General features: G+C 41.3%; 3 protein-coding genes across 3 annotated transcripts; all 3 read right to left on the bottom strand.

The window, feature by feature from the left end:
* Positions 1-6,059: 6,059 nt before the first annotated feature.
* On the bottom strand, positions 6,060-10,242 carry LOC135634769 (clathrin light chain 2-like). The gene is made up of 3 exons (XM_065145335.1): positions 9,624-10,242; positions 6,906-7,059; positions 6,060-6,794 (listed from the first exon to the last, which is right to left on the bottom strand). Exons 1-3 carry the CDS (start codon positions 10,106-10,108, stop codon positions 6,312-6,314), a joined length of 1,122 nt encoding a protein of 373 aa, XP_065001407.1. The 5' UTR covers positions 10,109-10,242; the 3' UTR covers positions 6,060-6,311.
* Positions 10,243-14,546: 4,304 nt separating this feature from the next.
* LOC135634761 (probable prolyl 4-hydroxylase 3) lies at positions 14,547-18,642 on the bottom strand. Its single transcript, XM_065145326.1, has 7 exons — positions 18,322-18,642; positions 18,112-18,196; positions 16,628-16,725; positions 16,350-16,447; positions 15,443-15,572; positions 15,138-15,325; positions 14,547-15,049 (listed from the first exon to the last, which is right to left on the bottom strand). Exons 1-7 carry the CDS (start codon positions 18,513-18,515, stop codon positions 14,976-14,978), a joined length of 867 nt encoding a protein of 288 aa, XP_065001398.1. The 5' UTR covers positions 18,516-18,642; the 3' UTR covers positions 14,547-14,975.
* Positions 18,643-19,277: 635 nt separating this feature from the next.
* LOC103982684 (ethylene-responsive transcription factor ERF053) lies at positions 19,278-21,643 on the bottom strand. The gene has a single exon (XM_009399674.3). It carries the CDS (start codon positions 21,055-21,057, stop codon positions 19,774-19,776), a length of 1,284 nt encoding a protein of 427 aa, XP_009397949.2. The 5' UTR covers positions 21,058-21,643; the 3' UTR covers positions 19,278-19,773.
* Between the last annotated feature and the right edge of the window lie 456 nt (positions 21,644-22,099).

Raw genomic sequence — 22,099 nt, 5'->3', positions numbered from 1 at the left:
GCCCTCAGCTATAGCACTTTTGGCGCTCTTTCGTGGTTGCATGTACGGGGACTATGCTTGTCCTTGAAGTAACGAGTCGAGACAGCGAGATGGTGAGGATAGGAAGGAGGCAATTAGAAAGGTTGACTCTGAGTCAACGAATCAAGATTCAATAGTCAACATGTCTCGAATTGGAACCAGGATTGATCGTGTTGCTGGGTTGTGATTAGGTTTCGTTTGGGCTTCTTTCGCGGATTTGGTTCTGCGCCCAATCAAACACCCACCACGCATGTGATATGAATTCGATCTGTTTGGGCATCCCGTTCATCGGTTGTCATATTTTGGGACATGGATCAGAATACGTCCAATCTTTTTCCTGTATTAGTGCGCATTAAATTAGAACATACGGGGGAACAATCCATATAAATTTTGTATAATGCCAAAGAAAACACATATTGTATCAATCAACTTTAAAGATATTGACTTATCAAAGCCTAAGATATGTACATACCATCTTACCTCCGCAAACAGAGATACCATTTCAATGATCACCGCGCGGCCCCCACCGCTGCCGGGCGCCTGCGCTCGGGCCGCCGCCGGCGTCATCAGAAGCATCACCTGCGGCCCTCGCCGCTGCCCGCGCCCTCGCCTATGTCACCTGCGGTCCTCACCGCCGCCCGCGCCGACCGCTCACGCACAGCCGCCTGCGACCGGCACCCACGCTACCTCCCGCGACTGTTTCTTACCGCGACCGGCTCTTCGACTCTCGCAGGTGTAATGCAAGGTCAATGAGGAACGGACAATGGAGACAAGGAGCCACACAACCCATATTTCTTCCTCCACTCGCGAGCGTAACGCCCACCACCATCTCTCTGTTGGCAAGACTTCCCTTGCTCCTATAAATGGAGCTTTGGGGAACAACAGGCGATGTGAGGAAGACGTCAGAAAGCAGCAAAGAGTTGGACGTGAGATTTCCCACTACTCCGGTCGAAGCTTCTTCTCTTGCGTGACCAACATTCGTCGATCTCTGTAGCCGGCCGACGACTGTGCTGGTGGCAGCAACCGGAAAGAAGAGGAAGTTGACTGATTGACTATGATCAACACTAGTCAACATTGGCTAACTTTTGGTCAATAGGGCCAATTTTGAAATTTTTTGTTACTCTGTTTTTGTTGTAATCTTATTGGAACTTTTTCATTCCCAATGGACGTAGGAGTAATATTTATATCATAATTCAAATGACGTTAAATCGTTTGTATTTATTTTATGTCTTTTTCATCTGATTGTTTTGTCCACTAGATTTATATCTCGTGACTTTGGCAACCGCTAATCCTGCCCATATATATATATATATATATAGTTATTCTACGAGTTTTGGCTTTGTCGAAGTACATGATTGGATCCTACAAGCATCATTGACTAAGACTTGATAACGACACGTCGCAAGATGAAAACAATCAGATTATTAGATACGGTTTGGAAATATTATATAAACCAAGCAGTCAAACAGGAACGTTGGTTGGAACTAAATTTGATGGATCTATCCGATTGGCCTTTTGATTTAGCAAAATAAAGATTTTTTGTCGTTGGAAGCAGACGTTTTAGATGCCGATGACGATGATGATTTATCTGACAACTTGATTTGTAGCAGTTCGAACTAATGAGGCTCTCGTCGGGCGTCCACTAGATTTCAGTTAGCATACTAATCCCACATGATTTTTGGGAAGCGTCGGGTCTAAGTTGCAGATCAGGAACTCTGATCGAAACAAAAATAAAAGCTCCTGAAGTTTATATGCATCTTCATCTTATGGATTGCACGAGGTTATTCTTCAAGAAGAAGTTGGGGGAAGCTTGATGGAAAAGTTGAGCATGTGGTGGCACCCATTACAAATGATCCAATATCACAAGCCCATGAATCTCTCAGCCAGATGGGAGCAGAGCAGCACCAAGAGGAACAACCATTTCACATCACACAACAAAGAATATCTCAGTATAATAGCAACTCAGAGCAGATCTACATAGCACCCATCAACTTCATACATCAAAAACTCCTAGATTCCAAGAAAAAAAAGGAACACGCACCAAAAGAAATGGAACACATCAAGCCATAGCAAACCTATATGAACAAGACAGCAATGGAAACCGGAAGAGAAGATGCTGATCTACATGGAGGAAGGAATAGGAGGAAGCAGCAGCAGTGAGGTGTCAGCCCCTGATGTGGCGAACCTTGTGCCAGGTCTTCTTGCAGGTCTCCCCTACCGCCTTCATCCCTTTCTTCATCAGCTGCTTCAGCTCCTTGGCCCGCTCCTTCACCTGCTCCTCGAAGCCTGCCATGGTGCCTGCTCACAGAAAAGGTGAATGAATGGATGGATCAGTTCAGCCCCTTCCACTACTTTAATAGAGTTCCATCCTTGGAGCTCTCTCTCTCTCTCTCTCTCTGTCTATCTAACGGTGGGTGCGTGCCATGTTGTACCGCTGTGATGATCATGATTCGCACGATTCCTGGACTTCGAAAAGACAGCAGCGATTGCGTTGGATATCAGACGAGAACAGGGTGTAAAGCCACGTTCTTTGCAGTTCAAGAATCCAAGGGAAGGAAGGAGAGAGAGAGAGAGAGAGCATTAGAAGCATGGAATCAGAGTTTTGAGACACTAACATATGCTGGAAGTGTCATGATGTCCAGATAAGAATGAAAAGGTTCTTTGTTTTGCTATGGACAGAGATGAGATTAGAGAATGATCAAGGCGGAGAAAGAAGAAGAAATGGAATGATGGGAAGGCAGCTTTGGCTGAAAGCATGCAGAATGGACCACAAGTCAGTAGGCCAGTGGCTGTCACTGCATCCTGTGACAATGTCGTGGGCACTGAGTCAGTATCAGGCACATGAAAGCAAGATGGATGCGTACAGATTCCGCGAATCCATCCAAGTGAGATGTAGAGTAGGGATGATTCTAAACAAATCCAGGGTCGGCCAGCACATTGTATCAGATTTCAAACTTGGATCATATCCGAATTCAAGAATTTTTCTGAGGTCAAACAATTTTCATATTTGGTGGGCAAAAAATGGATTCAATTTAGACTCCAACTACATTTTTGGTATTACCAAATTTGGCTTGCTTTCATCATCATGAAGCAGAAACCAGCAGGGCTGTGGTTGTCATCCTGTGAGAAGACTGTGGGCAGTTTGTACCAATAACAATGTATAATCTAATGTAACACGACTGTTCTAAACTCTCCTTGTCCCATGATAGTTGTTCTTTATTCTAAGTCATAAAGATTCCTTCCTTCTCCACTTTATGAGTAGGTTTCTCTTTCTGCCAAACACTTTGGACTATTCTTTTTAGCAGTCTGGCAGAGAATCATTTTCACTGTAATCAAGACTCCCTAGGAAACAGCTGATTAAACAAGGAAAAAGATAATGATATAACTACAAACAAGCCCCCAAGGACTCTCCCAGTCCTTGCAGATGTTGAAGGATAAGGGGAGAAATACTTGGATTGATCTAATTGGAGAATACCTACTCTTATGAACAAATCCAATCTCAACCAGTGTTCCATTCTCTTTAGTTAGTGATAAGATTATTCCTCCCTCAAATGAACACACATCAGTAAAACTTTATCTGATAGGAATGGCGATGAACTGATTACTTTCTCTTTTGTTAGTGATAAGATTATTCCTCTCTCAAATGAACATACATCAGTAAAAAACCCTATCTGACAGGAATGGCAAAGATGCAGTTTTGAGAGCACCTCAATAACTAGGAAAAAAAAAACTCCATATGCAATTAGTGAAGTTAGAATCTTGGTTCTCCTTGAGTTGATAGTAAGAGCACATTTAAATTATGAAATACATATAGTTAGATTCTTCATTGGAATTACTAGTTGCCTTTTAGCTACTTATCAGCAAAATATAGCTCATTTAAAACATCAAAAGCAAAAGGAAAAAAGATGTTTCTGACTTCCTATTGAAGAACTAGGATAATAGAAGAGTAAATCCTTTACAAAATAAAAACAGCAGGATTACTAAAGGTGGCTAATTTTGATATGAATTCTGTGAAAAACAACTTTGACTTTGTTGAGCAAGACATTCATCATGACTCACACCATAAGTTATGACAATCTTTCAGGAACCAGAAAAAAAGTGAACATGGCATGGAATAAAAACCGCTTTAACATACATCCTTTGGATTAAGACACAATAGTGATTAATAATATCATTGCATTAGACATAGAATGGATGGCTAAGCAAGGAATCAACAATATGCAGAACCAATAAAATATCCAACAAGAAAGAGTTGCAAAAAATCCTCGCCAGAAAAGTGTCCTATGCCGAAAATAGACAAACTAATAATAACACCTTGCACCACTTCATTGTGGAGGCAGGAGATGAAAGCAGGAATTCATAATAAAGAGTTTCTTCTAGCAGAGGAGTTATGAGGCCATACAGAAAAAAGCATGTCATAATAGACAATAGACTATTCAATAAGTTTCATTTTCAAAATGATGTTGTTCACATCCTGCAAGCAACCGTAGAATTATATCAAATTCGAATGTTGAGAATTATAATTACATCAAGATCTTCACTAAATGTACTTTTAAATGATAAAAAAACAGAAGAACTTGCTAACCTCACACTAGCAGTACAATAATTAACTCGAACGATCATATTAATCCAAATAGCAGCTAGTACATTTTATATGTTCTTGTTATTGATATTATTCCACCTGAAGACACATGTTTTAAGATATATAATTGATAAACCTACAAGGTATAACCACAATTGCACCTGAAACACGAAGCCTTCTGTGGAATCAATGGAGGAACTTCTAGGCATTACACTAAAACATCTCAACTTCCCTAGGACCCTACCAGCAATATCAACAACGGTACATATAAGAAATATCAGCCGTATCAAGGACCCAGTCCCCAAAACAAATGTTGTAATCAAGCTTCTGCCTTCCAAAAACTGCTTTTTATGCAAGAATGTGGGCTGCAGCACAGTGATGGACACAAGCTGCATTGATCATGAAAGGTGATATCACTGCAGGAATATCAACTATATGTGCGCAGTTGTTCGATCAACAAGGATCAAAGTATTTAAAGTATCCAAAATCGATGAAAGTATTCAGGGTTTCACAGTAACGACATATTTGTTAACGGAGATGGACGAGGCAACGTAGACATTACCTCGAATAGTTTATCTGCGCCGTTCTTGTCCGCGAAGAAGCGCCTAAGGAGCTGCGATCGAAGACGAGGAGATTGGACGTTGTTTGCCACTGAAATCAAACACCACTGCCCCTCCGCTATCTTCTTTATCTTCTTCCGGAGCCTGGAGAGCGGGATTACCTGGCTGTCGCCGAGGAAGGGAAAATTCGAAAATAGAAAATATATTATTTGGGATGGTTACGTATGGAACTTTGAGGGCGGAAAAAAAGGACATTAGATGGGATTAATCGTATGCTCATGCGGTGTGCTGGCGAAGAGAGTATTGTACGTCGGGAACAGTTCGTATCCGAAGTGCACTGTGAAAGGACAGCAACAGCGAGCTCATTCGATCCGCTGCCACTCGGTGGCAACGAACGGCTGAGATTACGTGCCCATCCAGCCGTTCCGAGTCCAACCAAACGGACCTGTCATTGCTGGAGTTAAACATCTTCTGTAATTAAGTGCACAGGGGTCTGCATTATCTCTCCGAGTTAATACTGTGGGGCAAATGTTTTGTCCTAGTGCTTTTAACTCTGTTCGTCGAAACCATAAAGCCATTGAATGAGGAACAGGCAAGGAGCCAGATGCAGCGGCCGAATAAATGCCATTCGCGGTCTCTTCAAGTATGCAGATCCAGTTCCAGTCTTGTTCGCGAAATTTGATCTCTTTTAGAACCAAAAGGTTAACCTGCACAAGGTAGCAAAAAGCCTTTTAACCTTAAGAATCTTTATCTGAACGTGATCATAAGATGATCGACTCGTACAGGAGACTATCCTTTGTCATATAAAACAGTGCGGCTAATAGAACCAAAAAGCCACGGAGCATGTCCATCAACAAAAAAATTAAAAGTTCATGCCCATCAATTTGAGGCACAAGAACTAATAATCAAAAGTTCATGCATCCCGTCAGCCCCAAGATGTCCAACGGATAAAAAAAATATTACAACCCGTTAAGTAAAATAAATAGATATTATGCTGCTAAGCAAATTTCAATGACCCAATCATAACATGAGGGTCCATCAACTGGAAGAATTAAGAGCAGATTGAACCAGATTGAACCTTAACACCTTATTCTAGAGGATGAAATCAACAGTTCTAGCCAGATAGGTTAAGTCAATGCAATTTTATGGATTCAAGCATCGGGGGTCGGTGCTGGCGCTTTGTCTGCTTGCTCTTCTAACTTGGGGCTCTCTTCCTTTGGTGAGGCAGTGGTTCCATTAGTTTTGGCATCCTTAGCCGGTGATGAGGGTTGTTTTCCTGCAGCAGCAGCACCGTCGTTGGCATCCTTGGCTGGTGATGAGGTTTGTTTAGCCGCAGCAGCAGCAGCACCATCTTTGGCATCCTTGGCTGGTTCCGGTGCAGGTGGTGGTGGTGGCTTCATGTGTGGTGGGGGAGTATGCTTCAGCTTCACCAATAGCTGGCGCATCCTGGAAAGATCAGTGGGCTTCCCAGGTTTAGGACCCTGGATCACAGTGATTGAAGGCTTCTTATCCTGCTCTTTTTTTCCTCTCCTCTTTTCGATGTTGGCTATCTCATGAGGGACAAGCTCCGCAATTGCTTTCCAATACTGTTTATCTGCATTTGCATGGAACTTTTCCTGGTTGGCCAAATATAGCTGGTCACAAACAAAAGATTACGGTTTAGATGAAGAATTCAGATCATAATATAGCAAATTTTCAATCAAGTAAAAAGAAGGATCATGAGGGGCAAGAAAAAGTATTTTAACCTTTTCTCTCTCTCTGTTCTGTGTCTTGTTTGTTTCACAGTTCAACTTCCTCTTCTCATAAAAAGCACGCTTGTATTCTTCAGCTTCAGAAATAATCTCATTTCGACGTTCTTTCTCCTTTCTCTCTTTCTCCTCAAGTTGCATAGTATTTTGGCTGAATGTTTAACACATTTATTAATACTACTTGAAGTAACACCAACAAATTATCCAAGAAAGGCTATAAAAGTTGCAGGGTTTACTCTTAGACTACATTTGATTTGAGATCAAACAATCAGTTTACACTATATTGACCCTGCTAATTAACTATAACAAAGTTTGCATTTGGTTGCTAATGGATTTATTTCTTTAACCCACTATTTTGATGGGTTATTTTATCCCAAGTTATCCAGGTTAAAGCACTGTGATAGGTTTAACTTATCGCTTCTTAATTCTAGAGTCTGGCAGGTCAAGCCAATAACCAAATCCTCCTTGACACTAAACCAAACACTGGCTTGAGTTTTAATTGAAAGCCTTGTTTCAATACTCATTTTACTTTGATGACAAAGAATATGTCCCTCATATATAAACATTAGTGCCGGATCAACCAAAAAAAGGAACAAGATCCATAAGTCAAAACTATTTAAAACTGGATATAAATTCTGGCAAAAGGCCACACAAGAAAGTCATCAACAAGTGAATGACATACAACAATCTATGTCAGTGTAAAAATGTGATTCCAGCAAGGTCATCAGAAAGCAATTAGCAGATAAAAGAACAAAAACGAGAATATGAAAAGTACACATATACATTATTGTGAATTTTCTTCGTAAAACATGACCTTTGAACAAAACAAGACAACTTATGCACTTAGTTATATGTTCATATATATTGATCATAGCCAACAATAAACAAATGGATTTTTTGTCTTATTGTTGTTTCTGTTGTATTTGACAACGAAAAGAACCTCAAAACTTGGAAAGATATGGCTGAGTTTGAGAACAGAACAGAATACTCCTGATGCCTTACACCAGCAGATTAAGTAACATTAAAGCGGATATCAATGATGAGAAAAGAAGTCTAAGAGTTTAGAACATAGACTTTCTGATGCTTGAATTTTGTTGACTAGTGAAAAGGACCAAAAAAAAAAAGATGAAAGATGGTCCATCCACAAGGTTTCCACTAATGTAGGGTAAGGAATAGGACCAAAACCAAATTTAAAGAGCTGAACTTATGTATTCATGGCAGCTAATCTAACAAAAATAGAACGTAAAGTTTATCTTGACATTGATTCGAGCAGAACAAAAGAAAAAAAAAATTGAATTATGTGCAAAAACTGAATTTTTAGTATAATAATTTCATATGATGCATGGACCAATACATAAATAGCAGAAGCACACAAGAAAATCACCAATGGAAAATAAGTAACAACAAGCTCTTATCATTTTAGGACTTCACAAGTAGCTTCACTGTTTCCAGTGCCATAAATGCACCACAAGACAAAGCCTATAATACTATCTATCTGTCTTCGAGTCGGAATAATTACGACTTGAAAGGACCAAGGACATCTTAGTTCTTTTCCTAGTGAGAGCAATTCACAAGTTCCAATAGTCGCAGAAATATAAGAATACCCTAAATATATACATTTAGAGTGCATAGAACTATGGCAAAATTTGGCTGATCTGACTGCTAACGTATTTATTTTGGTGTAATTCAATTATGAAGCTTCTCTGTAGATGATCTATCATGGTGGATACTCCTGTATGATATCACATCCATAATTAACACTTAACCGAAGTCCATGTATTTTAAGTGTACGTTTTCTAGATCTCAAAATGATTGATGAATCATTTTGCTGAAAAACTTCATTACAGAGGATGATACTGTGACAAAGAAAAATGTTGTGAAAGAAGAAGACCACCCTTAAGGCATGTCAATCACAGATGTCAAGATAAATAGGACTTATAAACTGGAACAGTAAACAGGACTAAGGTAAACATCTGCAACCAAAACAAGCACATAAAGTTGCATCTATATATTAGAGACTTGATATGCTTGCACAACCTAAAGAGAACTACCAAAAGGATTGCACACCATACTTTATGATGGCAGCTCATAAAATAATTGAGACTCCAGATCATAACCATCTACTACCATGAAGTTAACAAGCTAATGAAACTCTTAAAACAGCTCAACAAATTAATGCTGAAAGGCAAATGAATAAAACCAACAAAATCAATAAAAGAAACAGATCAAAGAGATGCTTGATCGGGAGAGTAATTGAAGAAAATCTGTCTGAATTTTGCAGGTAACATCTATAAACTCTGTTTATTTGCTTGTAATAATAGCTGATTCCAAGAATACAAGTTAATATCCAATTAATAGAAATGCAAAGATGAAAGCTTAGCAACAAAAAGAAAAGAAAATGAAAGTCATTCAAAGTTCAGATCAGAAAGGCTATCACAACAAGAAACCATTAGCTCAAACTAATGTTCATATAGAACTAACAATTGGCGAGATCACTGACCTACAAAAGGGGCATAACAGAATCAGAGATCAATGCACCAAACAGAACTAAGCTATCAGACTAGAAGAGAAACCATATCAGTCCATGGCATTATTCAAATTAGATCTATCATCCAAGAAAACTTCCGTCAACCTCCGTTACACGAAGGAATTAAGCCAACGCAATTGAAATATAAGTAGCAGAATGGAGCTTCATCTAAAAGTAGAAACGCTCACCGGCGCCACTCGCGGAGGAGGAACCCCTCCTCCCGCATCTGGTCCGGTTCAGGAAGGATCGGCCCGTCCGAGGTGAAGATCTCGCCGTTCTCCTCCGCCCCATAGGCCTTTACCTCGGCCTCTGGCATCGCGAACGCGGACGGCGCGGACGAGAAGCCATACCCCTCCGGCGAATCCGGCATGCTCCCGCCGCCCCCGTGGTGGTGGTGGACGGGGGCATCCACGGGGTGGAACCCGTACTCTCCTCCACCGCCGCCGGACATGTCGCTGGGAAACCCGGCGGAGGCGGGGGGGAGGTTATCGTCGACTGGATCCTTGGAGTCCTCGTCGGCGGCGAAGGAGGAGTAATCCTCGTAGCGTTGGGAGGAGAGGCCGGGGTCGTAGCCGAGGTACCCGTCGTCGAATGGGCGGGCGGCGGCGGATCCCGGGCCCACCGCCTCCTCCTCCTCGACGTCGTTGCCGAAGGCATCGAACTCCAACGACATCTCTTCGGTCTCTTTCTCGCCCTCTCTCGCGCTCGCTCCTTCCACTTGTGTGTTATTAATCGCTTCAGCTGCGAGGGCGATCGAGAAGGAGGCAGTTGGATGGTGGGTTGACTGTAATTTTATGGTGTTGCTTCACAATGGCCATTTCATTCCGAGGGAGATGAGACTGTAGAAATAAGATGCCACTTGGCAACGCATATCAAATCCATACTGGACAAACTTATTGGGCTATTACAAACCCTTCCCATCATATATATATATATATATATATATGATGGGAAGGGTTTGTAATAGCCCAAAATTTATTTGATGACCTAAGTGTTAATACAGAAATTACAGGGAATAAATTGCAAAAGATAAGGGTTTTTCCTCTCGCCACCTCTCCCTCGCGAGGAAACAGAGGCTGCGTGGGAGCGGGTGGGAGAGAAAGAGGGAAACAGAGAAGGAATCGGAGAAGAAGAAGAAGAGAGGAAGAAAAGAGGAGCGAGAAGAGGAAGGAAAGAGAAGGAGAAGAGAAAGAAAAGAGAAGAAGAGAAGGGAGAAATGGGAGAAAGAGGAAAGAGGTCTCGGCTGTGGGAAGAAGTAAAAGGAGAAGAGAAGAAGAAGAAGAAGAAGTGAAAGGAGATTAGAAAAAAGAAAAAAAATGGAGAAGAAAAGAGAGAGAGAGAGAGAGAGGATATCGGAAGGAGACAAAGAAAGAAAAAGGAAGAAAAAATAGAATAGAAAAAAATAAATGAGAGGAAATGGGCGAGAGAAAAAAAAAAGCAAGAGAAGAAGAAAAAATAAAAAGGAAAAAAATGGTTCGATGACTTGTTTTGATACCAAATGGATTTAGATCAAGTCCAGAAAAATTACATGAGATATGATTTTGAATTATCTTATGTGTCTATTAATTAGATTTATATTTGTTAGGATCTAGAGCACTAAGAGAAGGGGGGGGGGTGAATTAGTGCAGCGAAAATCTTACAGCAATTTAAAACCGAAAGGTGTGTTCGTTCAATAAAATCTATTATGATGCAAAAGTCGATTCACAGTTTGTATTTAAGCGCAGTTTGCGTCTAAGCGCAGATTGCGTCTAAGAGCAGTTTACGTCTAAACGCAGTTTTACGTCTGAACGCAGTTTTGCGTCTGAACGCAGTTTTGCGTCTAAACGTGGTTTTACGTCTAAACGCAGAAACTGAACTTTGAAAATCTTTTTGTGAATGTGCAGAAAGCAGTTCGCAGTTATGAACGGAATCAAAGCGTAAGCGTAAACTGCGATGTAAAGATCGTACGAAAACACCGATTTACGTCTCAATGCAGATTCGGAAAGATTTGAACTTAGAGAATCATTCGTAAAAGCGCAGAGGGCAGTAGCTATGTAGGAGGTTTGCAGTAATGATAAAGTGCTAAAAAATAAACGCAAACCAGAGATTTAGAGTGGTTCGGTCAGTCTTGACCTACTCCACTTTTGGCTTCCTCCACCGATGAGGTTGCCGACGTCAACTAGAGGCCTTCCTTCAATAGGTGAAGGCCAACTGCCCTTTTACAGTTTCTCTCCTTTTGACAGGCTCAGGAGACAACCTTTACAGATCCTTTCTCTCCTCTCTTTACAACTCAAGACTTTGAAGAACAGAAAGAGGAGAACTTTTGGACTTTACACAATTTTGAGCTCTTAGAATCACAGAAAAGATCAGGAATTCGGAGTGGATCAGTATCCTTTCTGTGCTGAACGGGTGGGGTATTTATAGGCCCTAACCCAGTTCAAATTTGGAGCTCAAAACGATCAAATCCTGGAATTCCGGGATCAGGCGGTTGCACCTCTTGACTGGAGAGGTTGCACCGCCTGGCAGAGCTCGAAGACTGAGCTCAGACGGATGCACCTCTCTGTCAGGGGTGGTTGCACCTTTCTGCCAGAGCTCGAAGACCGAGCTCAGGCGGTGCATCTCCTGACCAGAGAGGTTGCACCTCTCTGCCAGAGGTGGTTGCACCTCTCTGCCAGAGCTCGAAGACCGAGCTCAGGCGATGCATCTCCTGTCCAGAGAGGTTGCACCTCTCTGCCAGAGCTCGAAGACCGAGCTCGGTGGTTGCACCTCTTGGCAGAGCTCGAAACTTGAGCTCTGGCGGTGCTACCTCTTGACAGAGGAGGTTGCACCGCCCAGTCTCGCTTAGAGACTGAGCCCTGGGCGGTTGCACCTCTTGGCTGGGGCGGTTGCACCGCCCACAGCAACTTGGGTCCGAATGGGTTGAACCATTCGACCCAATCTGAGTTCTTTAGGGGCCCAATTGCCCCAGGATTAAGCTAATAGGATCACCTCCCATTTCTAACTTAATCAACGTGCTAACTACGATTAAATCTAAGACAATTTCTGCAGCTTTGCTTCGGTACGTCAATCGCTTCTTCCGGCGAGTTTCCGGCGAACTTCCGTCGATCATCCGATGAACCCTCGGTGATGCTTCTGCGGACTTCCGGCAAACTCCTGGATTTTGCGACGATCCACTTGGCGAGTTCCGACGAGCTTCGCTTGGCAAGCTTCCGGACTTCTCGGATTTGTTCTCGCAGAACCTCCGACGACCGTCCGAACTTCCGTCGAACTCTCGAACTCCCAATGTGATCATGATCTTGACTCCGGCGCAACTCCTGCTGCTTGTCTGACTTTCATCGTAGTTAATCCTGCACACTTATCTCAACACATAGATTAGACAACAAATGACAATTGACTTCATCATCAAAATCCGAGATTCAACAATATTTTAGATTATAGATGGATGAATCATAATGTTAGTTGATAATGGGATGCTTATATTGTGAAGAAAATAAAATGAGGAAAATGATGTTAAAAAAATAAGAAAATGAGAGGAAGGAGCTGACTTGCATGTTTACATGGAGGATATGTAATTTGAGTAAGTATTTGATGATTCCGTCTAGTTTATTTTTAAAAATATAAATGTATGTGTTTGATATTTATAAATATTTATGATTGACATATATTATAAGTCATTTTATTATCTAAAAATATTATGAAAGGATTTGTTATGTTATAAGCATAAATTAATTTATGCTATCTGAGTCTTATGAAATTATCTATTCAATCATTATCTTGGAAAAGTATTGAAAAATATATAAATACTATTGGTTTTGAAATGATGCATTAGTTTTAGAATAATATACAGAAAATTTTAATAAAATGTCTAATTTTGTGTGAAAGAAATTGATATGTTGTTCTTAGTAAAATGATAGTTGTCTGATCAGTTTGATTATGATCTCAACCCTATCAACAAGGATATACATTGGTGTTTGTTCAAAAATTAATTTCTTTTGGATCATAACAAAAGGAGATATATGTTACTTATATCATGGGGGTCAAACATGATTCTAAATCTTGTCATGGGGATATAATATGACTACATCTAATGATATTACTATGATTGTACATCTTATTATATTTATATTTATGAACTCTTTAACTATATTTATATAAATAATATTCTTTGTACAATAATGTTTATGCTTTGATACGTGACATTAATTATACTTATGCTTACTTTATGGAAATATATTTAAATGCATCTTGTTTGGAAAAGTATTGTTAAGAAGACATGATTCGAAACGTATATGAAAATTACTGTTTGTAAACTGTATAAATATGAAAAAAGATTTGGTATTAAACATTTTATATTAATAAGTAATGATTTTGCAATGCATATAAAATTTAAGTTTCTGTATGAGAATAAGAAAAATATTTGATATCTATGCATATTTCAAAGGTGTGTTTTGAATGCACCAAAAATTCATTTATTTTTTAAAATATTTATTTATAATAAATTTTGATCAGCTTGTGAGTCACATTATATACTGAGTTATGGTTTGCTCATATAATCATCTCTAAATTTTTTTAAAGTTACACAGCAAAAGCATCATTGATCAATTCTTGATTGAATTATGTAATTATTCCATTAAAATCACTATCCATTAAGATTACTTTGTATATGTATATATGTTAATTGAATTGAAAGGTTATGACTCTTAAGAGGTTGTTGAATATATTGAATGTCTTATGCATAGATTGAGTTACGTTATTAATATCTTATAGATTCATTGATTATGAATTGAATTATATAACAATTATTATGTGATAATTATTTATTCTGGTTCTGGTCATGCATTCTTACTGAAAATTTTATAGAATTGCGATATTGTTCCGTACTCAACTTTCTGCTGGGTTGGAGGGGTTACAATGTTAGTATACAAATGGGAAAAATCATTGAAGTTTCTAATCAAAACATGCAATTAAGTACTTCAATATGCAACTTCTTGATTTTTTTTTTTCTTTGGTTACATGAAAGAAGAAATGATTACAGAACTTTAAAAACGCAACCCATGTTTATTTACGCATTTCATCAGCAATGCTTGTGAAAACCAATTAGTCACAAACTACAGAGTAAATTTACATCTACGTGCTATAAATAAAAATCATTAACTTGAAAGGTCAACTTGCCTGCTAGCATCTCGGTTTATACATACCATCGTCCCATAAACTAATCAAACATAAATAAGACCCAGGAAATGACGATTTCACATGGATGGGTCGGGGCAGTCGGACATCCAATGATTAGTTGAAAATGATAACTTGTCTATCAAAATACCCATATGTAATTGGTGGCATTATGATTCATTGTGGTCATAGGATTTGAGGAGTTGAGGACCACAAAGTTAGCTCCACAGAAGACTTATGATAGGTTCCAACAAAAAATGATCGGAGTGTTGGAAGTTATGTAATATATATATATATATATATATATGTTCATCTGCAATACGCTCAACTTTCTTTCTAGTGTAGGCATCAAGACACGAGGATGGAACACAGTACCTTGTTTAGTTTGGTAGCTAAGCCCTGTACTCATGCATGCGCATCCACTTTGTAGAAGACCACTTATTTCCTTTAATAACAGGACATCCACCTGCAATGAGTGCAATAACATTCTGAACGTTTCAAATACATCTGGAAATTGAAACTTCACTCAGGTGGCCAAACACCATTCAACTAACCGTGCAAACTTGATGGATCTGGAGTGGCATCTGGCCTCATGCTCCAGAAGAGTAATGCATCTCCCATCTTTGGTTTAACAGAAAGACACTGCTTTGCACAGTCTGATAGCTCATTATACCGCGGTAAAGAACTGCTATTTACTTTCACAGACGGGAACACAGTTTCACCACCTTCCTCAACATCAGAACTGAGCAACAGAAATAGTTGCAAATGAAAGAAAATATGTTAGAAATTGCATGAGAACTGCACCAGCTTACTGACAATGTTATCAGTTTCCAAAGTATAATGAGGGGATGATTCTTACAGATACATAAGAAGGGTAGCAATACGTTGACCCCCATTCTTGGTGTTGAATTCATCATTAAAATAATCATAGTGCGGTTCATATTTCTGACCAACTTCATAATGGAGAACCTGAAGACCCTCGCCATGTTCTGTAAAAATATAAAACCAAATTTGAGGTGAAAGATAAGATAAGAAAGAAAAGAAAGAAAAAAGAAAAGCATCTGAAGACGAAAAAAGCACCCTTGAGAAACTGATACTAGAATAGAAATGCATAATTTATTTTGGCAAAGAGAATAGCGGCTTGATCACTTTGATGAACTGCTATTTTACTAAAGCGCTGATATATACCACCATTAATAGTGTAAAAGTCAAACAATTATATACTTCTAAAGTTTATTATAATTCCACAGTGAATAAATATTATGACATTTTTAAGACAAAAAGATAACCCAATATGTAACATTATCAAACAAATCATGCTGATGTTTATAATCAAGTGCTACACAATCAGACTTTGTGATAATGGCATTTCAGTATATAATGACCAGTGTGAACAAGCATTTCAGCTGCACATGGTATCTAGTCGAAACACTCAGTGCAACTTCTACATATAACAGTTTTACATATACCAGTAGTCAAAATAACATATTTTTAAAGAAGTAATACTTTACAATAAAGCAGACCAAGAGGACTCAAATATGTCAGTTATGGATGATATGAGCCAAATGATTTAAATCATTTTCAAACAAAGACATACATGTTAGAAGTACTTTGCAAATGCCCCAAAACAAATTAGTAAAAACTGTACAATCATTGGCTATAAATACTCACAAGAAGACCAAAATATGGTGCATCAAGTAGGAGAATTAATTTTGTAGTACCCACCGATGAAGTTCTTCAGTTTGTATAATATGCTGAATACATACCTACAGGTATAAAGGTATAATCTGCTATCCTTTTCTCAATTGCATGGATAATTTTGTCTTTTCCTCTTCTAAGAAACATGCCCGAACTCGTCCTCACCCTGAAAAAAAAAAAAAAAAAAAAAAAAAAAAAAAATATATATATATATATATATATATATATATATATATATATATATATATATATATATATATATATATATATACACACACACACTATTACTGAAAACATTTAACTAGGGAACAATGTCTGATAAAAAGATAGTCAGTGAAATGCAAACCTGCTGTCTTTACTCCGACCAGTGGCACTATCAACAACTGTTGATTTCTCCATGTGAGGCTTTGCTAACTCAATCAGATAGTCACACTCTTTCTTGGACTAATATAATTGTATACAAAACCATCCATTAGTTCCAATAGAATATCATTAATGAACCTTGCTGAAGGTATAACATGTATAGCCTAACTAGGCAACATACAAAGAAAACTTGAGTCACCACTGAAAAGATAACAGCACAAAAAGATATTTGAAATTAATTGCTCTCTTTTATCTGGCCTTTCCTTCTCACCATAAGTGTAACAAAGCTAAGGATGCCATGTATGGAAACTTTGTTTATGTAAATCAAGCAAAACTTGCAGCAAGACTAGCCCAAGGATGAATAATGATCAGAGGTGTCTCACAAGCCAGATGTAATGCTACGCTTGATGGATAGGTCCACATCACAGACAGAGGTCTATGCATGAAAAAAATATGAAGCACAATTTTTTTTCCAAAAACATGTCAAAAATAAAGCAAAATAAAATTCCCTATATGAATCTCCAAGAAGAAAAAGCTTTTCTTTAACAAAGAACCAACAGAGCATAAGATGGTAAAATCAAGAGTTTACAGCTTAAGTCAGCAACAACATAAAAAACTTGATGATGTGGAAAACCAATAATATTGATGCATGTCAGCATGATAATAATTACGAGGACACATATAAAAGGTCAATCTGTACTGATTCATCACAAAAGAAAGTCAAGAATACCTTTGAAGATGATCTTGGAAGTGGCCTAATAAAGATATGGGCACTGGAGATCTTAAATATTCACAAAGGGAAGATAAATGAGGCAAATTTTCTAAACTATAGTTCCTTAGTGGTTGATATTCTTGGGTAAGTGCACTGTATCAGCAAATAAACTTCTAGCCGCAGATTTCTTGTAAAGGTGATGATAAATTGGTTTTGGAACTGAGAATAAAGATAAAGCCAATGCACAATCAGTTGACAACAATTATCAAAGGATTTGGAGGCATTCAATCTGACCATGATATCAAAGAACTCACAAGCATTGAGATATGTGACAAAGATGCTACTTCATCAATAGATTCAAAGGTCGTCAGATAAGTAGCCTAATTCTCTCAGCAGCCTTTCATTGGGACAAAGAATTCCATAAGGCATGACCGGAACAATTGTAACTCATTTGTGCAAACTCACGGATAGATTAGGAGAATCTCTCTGCAGAGAGGAAACAAACGGTGGAAATTCCACCATCTGACGGATCCATAAATGAAGCTAATCTTTCACAATCAAGCAGAATACAAGCAATTACTGCTATTCCGGTTTCTTCCCAGTCTTAGAACAGACCTCATTACTAATTAGATTCAGAAGCAGCATATATATTGCACCTTTCAACAAACGGATTCTGTCACGCATTCCAACAAATGTAACAGAAGAACCAGGGAACAGTAATAAAAGGAGGAAAGCAGAACATGAAGGAAACCAACCAGAAAATTGTGGTATATAAAGGCCCTAGGCTCCCACGAGAGCATCTCCGTCCACTGATCCCCTATCTGCCCCATTTCATCCTTCCTGCAAAATCCGAAAACACAATCAGCGCCCAATAGCAAAAGGAGCCCGTAGATCCGTGGCGAAACGCCAACAGGTCCGATCGATCTCCTCACGCAATTACAACCGAGAGCAAAAGCTTAACGTACGCCTCGTGGACGGGTCGACGGGGGCGGAGGTCGGGCTTAGCGCGGTCGTCGGAACCGACGGGGAGCGAGAAGATTCCGAAGGCGAGGAGCATCAGGAGGACGACCGACGCGGTCAAGAGGGCGGCCAGAATCAGCGTGAACGAGGAGGATCTCCGGCCGAGGAGCGTCCGGGAGTACCGCGCGCCCCTCGCCATGGCTGCCACCGCCTCTGGGAGACCGCGGTGATCTTGGAAGAGCAGAGTGCCGTGTTGGTGGGTTTGGGGGAAGAGGGACTTCTTCTACGGTGGCTTCTTGGCGTTCTTGGAAGTCCGCGTTCGCGTTCCTTCGTGACATATCTCGTCACTATTACAGAGACACGGATTTGACATAACGCCATTTTTTGGACCAGTTTCACTAACCAGTCTCGTCGTACCCAAGTATTTCTCGCGCCATAAATCGCGTTTTCTTTGTCTAGAGTCGTTTTAAGTCGTCATCTCTTCATCCCAGATTATTTATATCCCTATATTAGTATTTCTTTTCTAAAAATTTAAATTTAATTCTACCTTATGAAATGTAGAGTTCAACATCTCCTCATCATTCAGAGTCGTCTTCCTGACCAATATTTCGCCGACACGTGTTCAACATCTCATTATTATATGAAAACCTCTAAGTAATCCAATTATTATAACCCAATCAAAATATTAATTAAGACGTCAAGAGCGTGAGTTTAAATATTTTATTTCAACTTTTAAGTTGTCTAATAATCCAACTAAATTATATATCGTTCTTAAAATATTTATCGGTGGGTTTCTGCTTCACAAGGGGGGTGGATTTTTTCGTAATTTTCTAATATTTTATGGAGTCATGAAGAACATGTTGTCGTCTTCGAAGCTCCGTATCCTTCACTCTACTCAATCCATGAAAAGGAGGTGGCAAGAAAACAGAACGTCCCACTGTTGCTGATCAACACAAAAGGAGGCCACGTAAGCTGAATGTTTGACTTTGAAGAACAACAAAGCATGGGTGACGATTCCGACCCCTGTAAAGGAAGGAACGGAGAACTCCAAATCGTCTCCGTTTCTCCTTCCTCATCACCCACTACAATGACTTCTTCTACATGCATACGACGACTACAAGCGACATGAGTGTGAAAAGATCTATAAGAAGTGCAAGGATCAACTAAGAGTGTGGAGAAACCAGAAGGTGCCCTGCTACTGTTGTGGCTTGGAAAAAAAGCAGCCAAAACAGGGATCCATTGGCATCTGAAGTGCAGCAGCAGAAGGATGTATGAAAGAGCACTGAGGAATGTCTATGCTCTAAATCATATCCCTTGGCATGCAGATCAGATTTGTATGTTCACAGGCTGCCCCATAAAATCTGCAACCAGTGAACTGTTCCTACCCAAATCAACTGTCCTGCGTGCGTGAGTTCTCTAAGCTCCTAAAATGATGAATAGTGATAGAGTGTGTGTGATCACTCCTTCCACATAAACAAGGAGGGAGAATAAGGATTGGAAGAAGCAGAGGTGGTGGCAGTCTCCTGACATGCTGGTGTACAACTGGAGCAGTCCATGTCGGACTCAGCGATGCTGATGAGGGGGGATTGGAAGAGCAGGCTGTTAGCTCCGTCGATGTCGTCCCACACGGAGCTCCCCGGACCCCAGGTGCTGAACCATGCTGCATCGGCGTCCTCCCATACCATCTCCGACGGCTGCGGCGTGGATTCCGTTGTTCCGAATGCCGCGGGTTCGCTTCCGATGGGTTTGCACAGTACCGATGGGGAGTCCACAGAGCTGGTCGTGCCACCGGTTGTAGTCTCAGCTACGGCAGATGGAATGTTTGATTGCCTGGGCTCGTCCTGCTGTTGGTGTTGCTTGGATTCTTGCGGAGTGGCAGGAGCAGAGGACGAGAGGGAAGAACATGAAGCCTCAACTCTGCTACTACCGCCACCGCCGCCTTTGCCCAGGAAGAGGTTGGGGAAGTTGAGCCGCGCGTTGTCGCCCCTGAGCTTGAATGCCTCGCGGTCATACGCGAGGGCGGCGTCCTCCGCAGTGTCGAAGGTGCCGAGCCAGAGGCGGGTGCGGTTCTTCGGAAGGCGGATCTCCGCCACCCACTTCCCCCAGTGCCGCTGCCGTACGCCGCGGTACAGCTTCGTCGGGGCTGAGACAGAGGGTAGCATCGGAGGCCGGAAGAATCCGGCATACACCGAAGACGGCGTTCGCCTCCTCTCCTGCCCCGAAAAGTGGCCCCGCGGGCTGAGGTGTAGCGACTCGCTCCAGTACTTCAGTAGCTGCTCCTGATACATCTGCTGCTGCTGCCGAGTCATCGCCACCGGGGCCGCTCCCTCCGTCATAAACAACGGAGAAGGTGGATAAGCTCCAATTTGATACGGATGACTGCGCGCAAAAGATATCATCTGCTGCTGCTGTTGCTGGTGAAACTGATTCGAAATGGGGAGAGGCAGGGTGGGTGGCGCGTACAGAACGGGCTGAGGACCCTCGCAAGCGAAAGGAAAGATCGGCCTCGAAGATGTAAAAGGCCGGGGGGAACAGGCCGGAGAGAGCGCGTCGAAGGAGTACGAGATGGAAGAGGATGAGGGAGAGCGGTGCCGGTCCGGGCTTCTAATCTTCTTGAGCGGCCTAGTCGCCTCCCAGCTCCCCAGCGGCGGTGGAATTCGCCGCGTGCCCTCGGGCACCACGAGCTGCAGTTTCCCCATCTCTCTTCTCCCGCGACTCCCACCGTTCTTCTCCGACTCCATACACAGCCAGCCGCCCGCTCCCAGGAGATTGTTCCAACGGAAGAAAGTCCAAATCCCCGGTCAAAGAAGAGGGATGGAGAGCTGACGGCCGGGAACCGCGGGAGATGTGGGTGGCTTGCAGGAAGTAGGCGAAGGGGGAGAGAGAGAGAGTTGCCGTGGTCGTGTTGTATGCTGTGGCTCGTGACTCTCCGGGGTGGTGCAGCAGCGGCGCCTTAAGAGGGAGGGAAAAAGAGGGCGAGGCAGATATTTTGACTCCCGGACACGGTCGGTGGAGTGGGGCCCGCCGCGCAAATTCTTTTTAGATTGGCCTCTCAGGCGGGTCCCGCAATGAGACGAGACCGCACGCGTGGACTTTGAGATCCAACGCACGCCGATCTGGCCATCCGCACGACTCTCGAGGGCCGCCCCCCGCGCACGTGCTTTGTAAAGATTTGCCTCCCCCGCCTTCCCCACTTACGCCGATCTGACCTTCAGCACCCATCTCAAAGTCTCGCTGCTGTTGGCCATTCCACGCGGTTCGACCGGAAGCGATTCCCTCCCACTTTGGCATTTATCCTCCCACCAACAAGAAAACAAAAACATTTTTTAAGCGCCCACAAACAGCAATTTTGTTCCCACAGTGATTCAACTTCCAAATCACAATGGAAGCAATTGCGCACAACCATTTGTGTGAGCACATAAATATATTTTCTTTTTAGAGTAGAAATAGAAAGAAAATCTAAAAATCTTTTAATTATTTTCAACCATAACAAATCCCGCGTGTTATATGCACATCATCATCCCATCCATTCTCCTGCTGCAGTCACTGCCCAAGAAATGTATTAAAGATCTTTCAGGGTCTCCATCTCTCGGCAGCATACAGACAAACTCGTCGCGTCAACCCAGTCCATATCATCCCCCTTCTCTTTCGGCAGCCACCAGAACAAGTCAACCACATACGGCCGTCGAAGAGTCGGTGGTCCGCCGGCCGCCCTCATCATACCTACACCTTCCATCATACTATAATAACGATAACAATAATGACAATGATAAAAATATTATA

Source organism: Musa acuminata, chromosome BXJ3-4, assembly GCF_036884655.1.
Source record: "Musa acuminata AAA Group cultivar baxijiao chromosome BXJ3-4, Cavendish_Baxijiao_AAA, whole genome shotgun sequence".
Classification (NCBI taxonomy): domain Eukaryota; kingdom Viridiplantae; phylum Streptophyta; class Magnoliopsida; order Zingiberales; family Musaceae; genus Musa; species Musa acuminata.
This window is presented reverse-complemented; position numbering and strand designations above follow the sequence as displayed.

Excerpts from the sequence above, each read along its gene's own strand:
- LOC135634769 (XM_065145335.1), bottom strand. The coding sequence starts at position 10,108 with ATGTCGTTGGAGTTCGATGCCTTCGGCAACGACGTCGAGGAGGAGGAG. Across the intron at positions 7,060-9,623 it reads CTCCTCCGCGAGTGGCGCCG|CCAAAATACTATGCAACTTG; the intron begins GTGAGCGTTTCT and ends TTAAACATTCAG. Across the intron at positions 6,795-6,905 it reads AGAACAGAGAGAGAGAAAAG|CTATATTTGGCCAACCAGGA; the intron begins GTTAAAATACTT and ends GTTTGTGACCAG.
- LOC135634761 (XM_065145326.1), bottom strand. The coding sequence starts at position 18,515 with ATGGCGAGGGGCGCGCGGTACTCCCGGACGCTCCTCGGCCGGAGATCC. Across the intron at positions 16,726-18,111 it reads TTATATACCACAATTTTCTG|TCCAAGAAAGAGTGTGACTA; the intron begins GTTGGTTTCCTT and ends CAATTATATTAG. Across the intron at positions 15,050-15,137 it reads AGATCCATCAAGTTTGCACG|GTGGATGTCCTGTTATTAAA; the intron begins GTTAGTTGAATG and ends CACTCATTGCAG.
- LOC103982684 (XM_009399674.3), bottom strand. The coding sequence starts at position 21,057 with ATGGAGTCGGAGAAGAACGGTGGGAGTCGCGGGAGAAGAGAGATGGGG.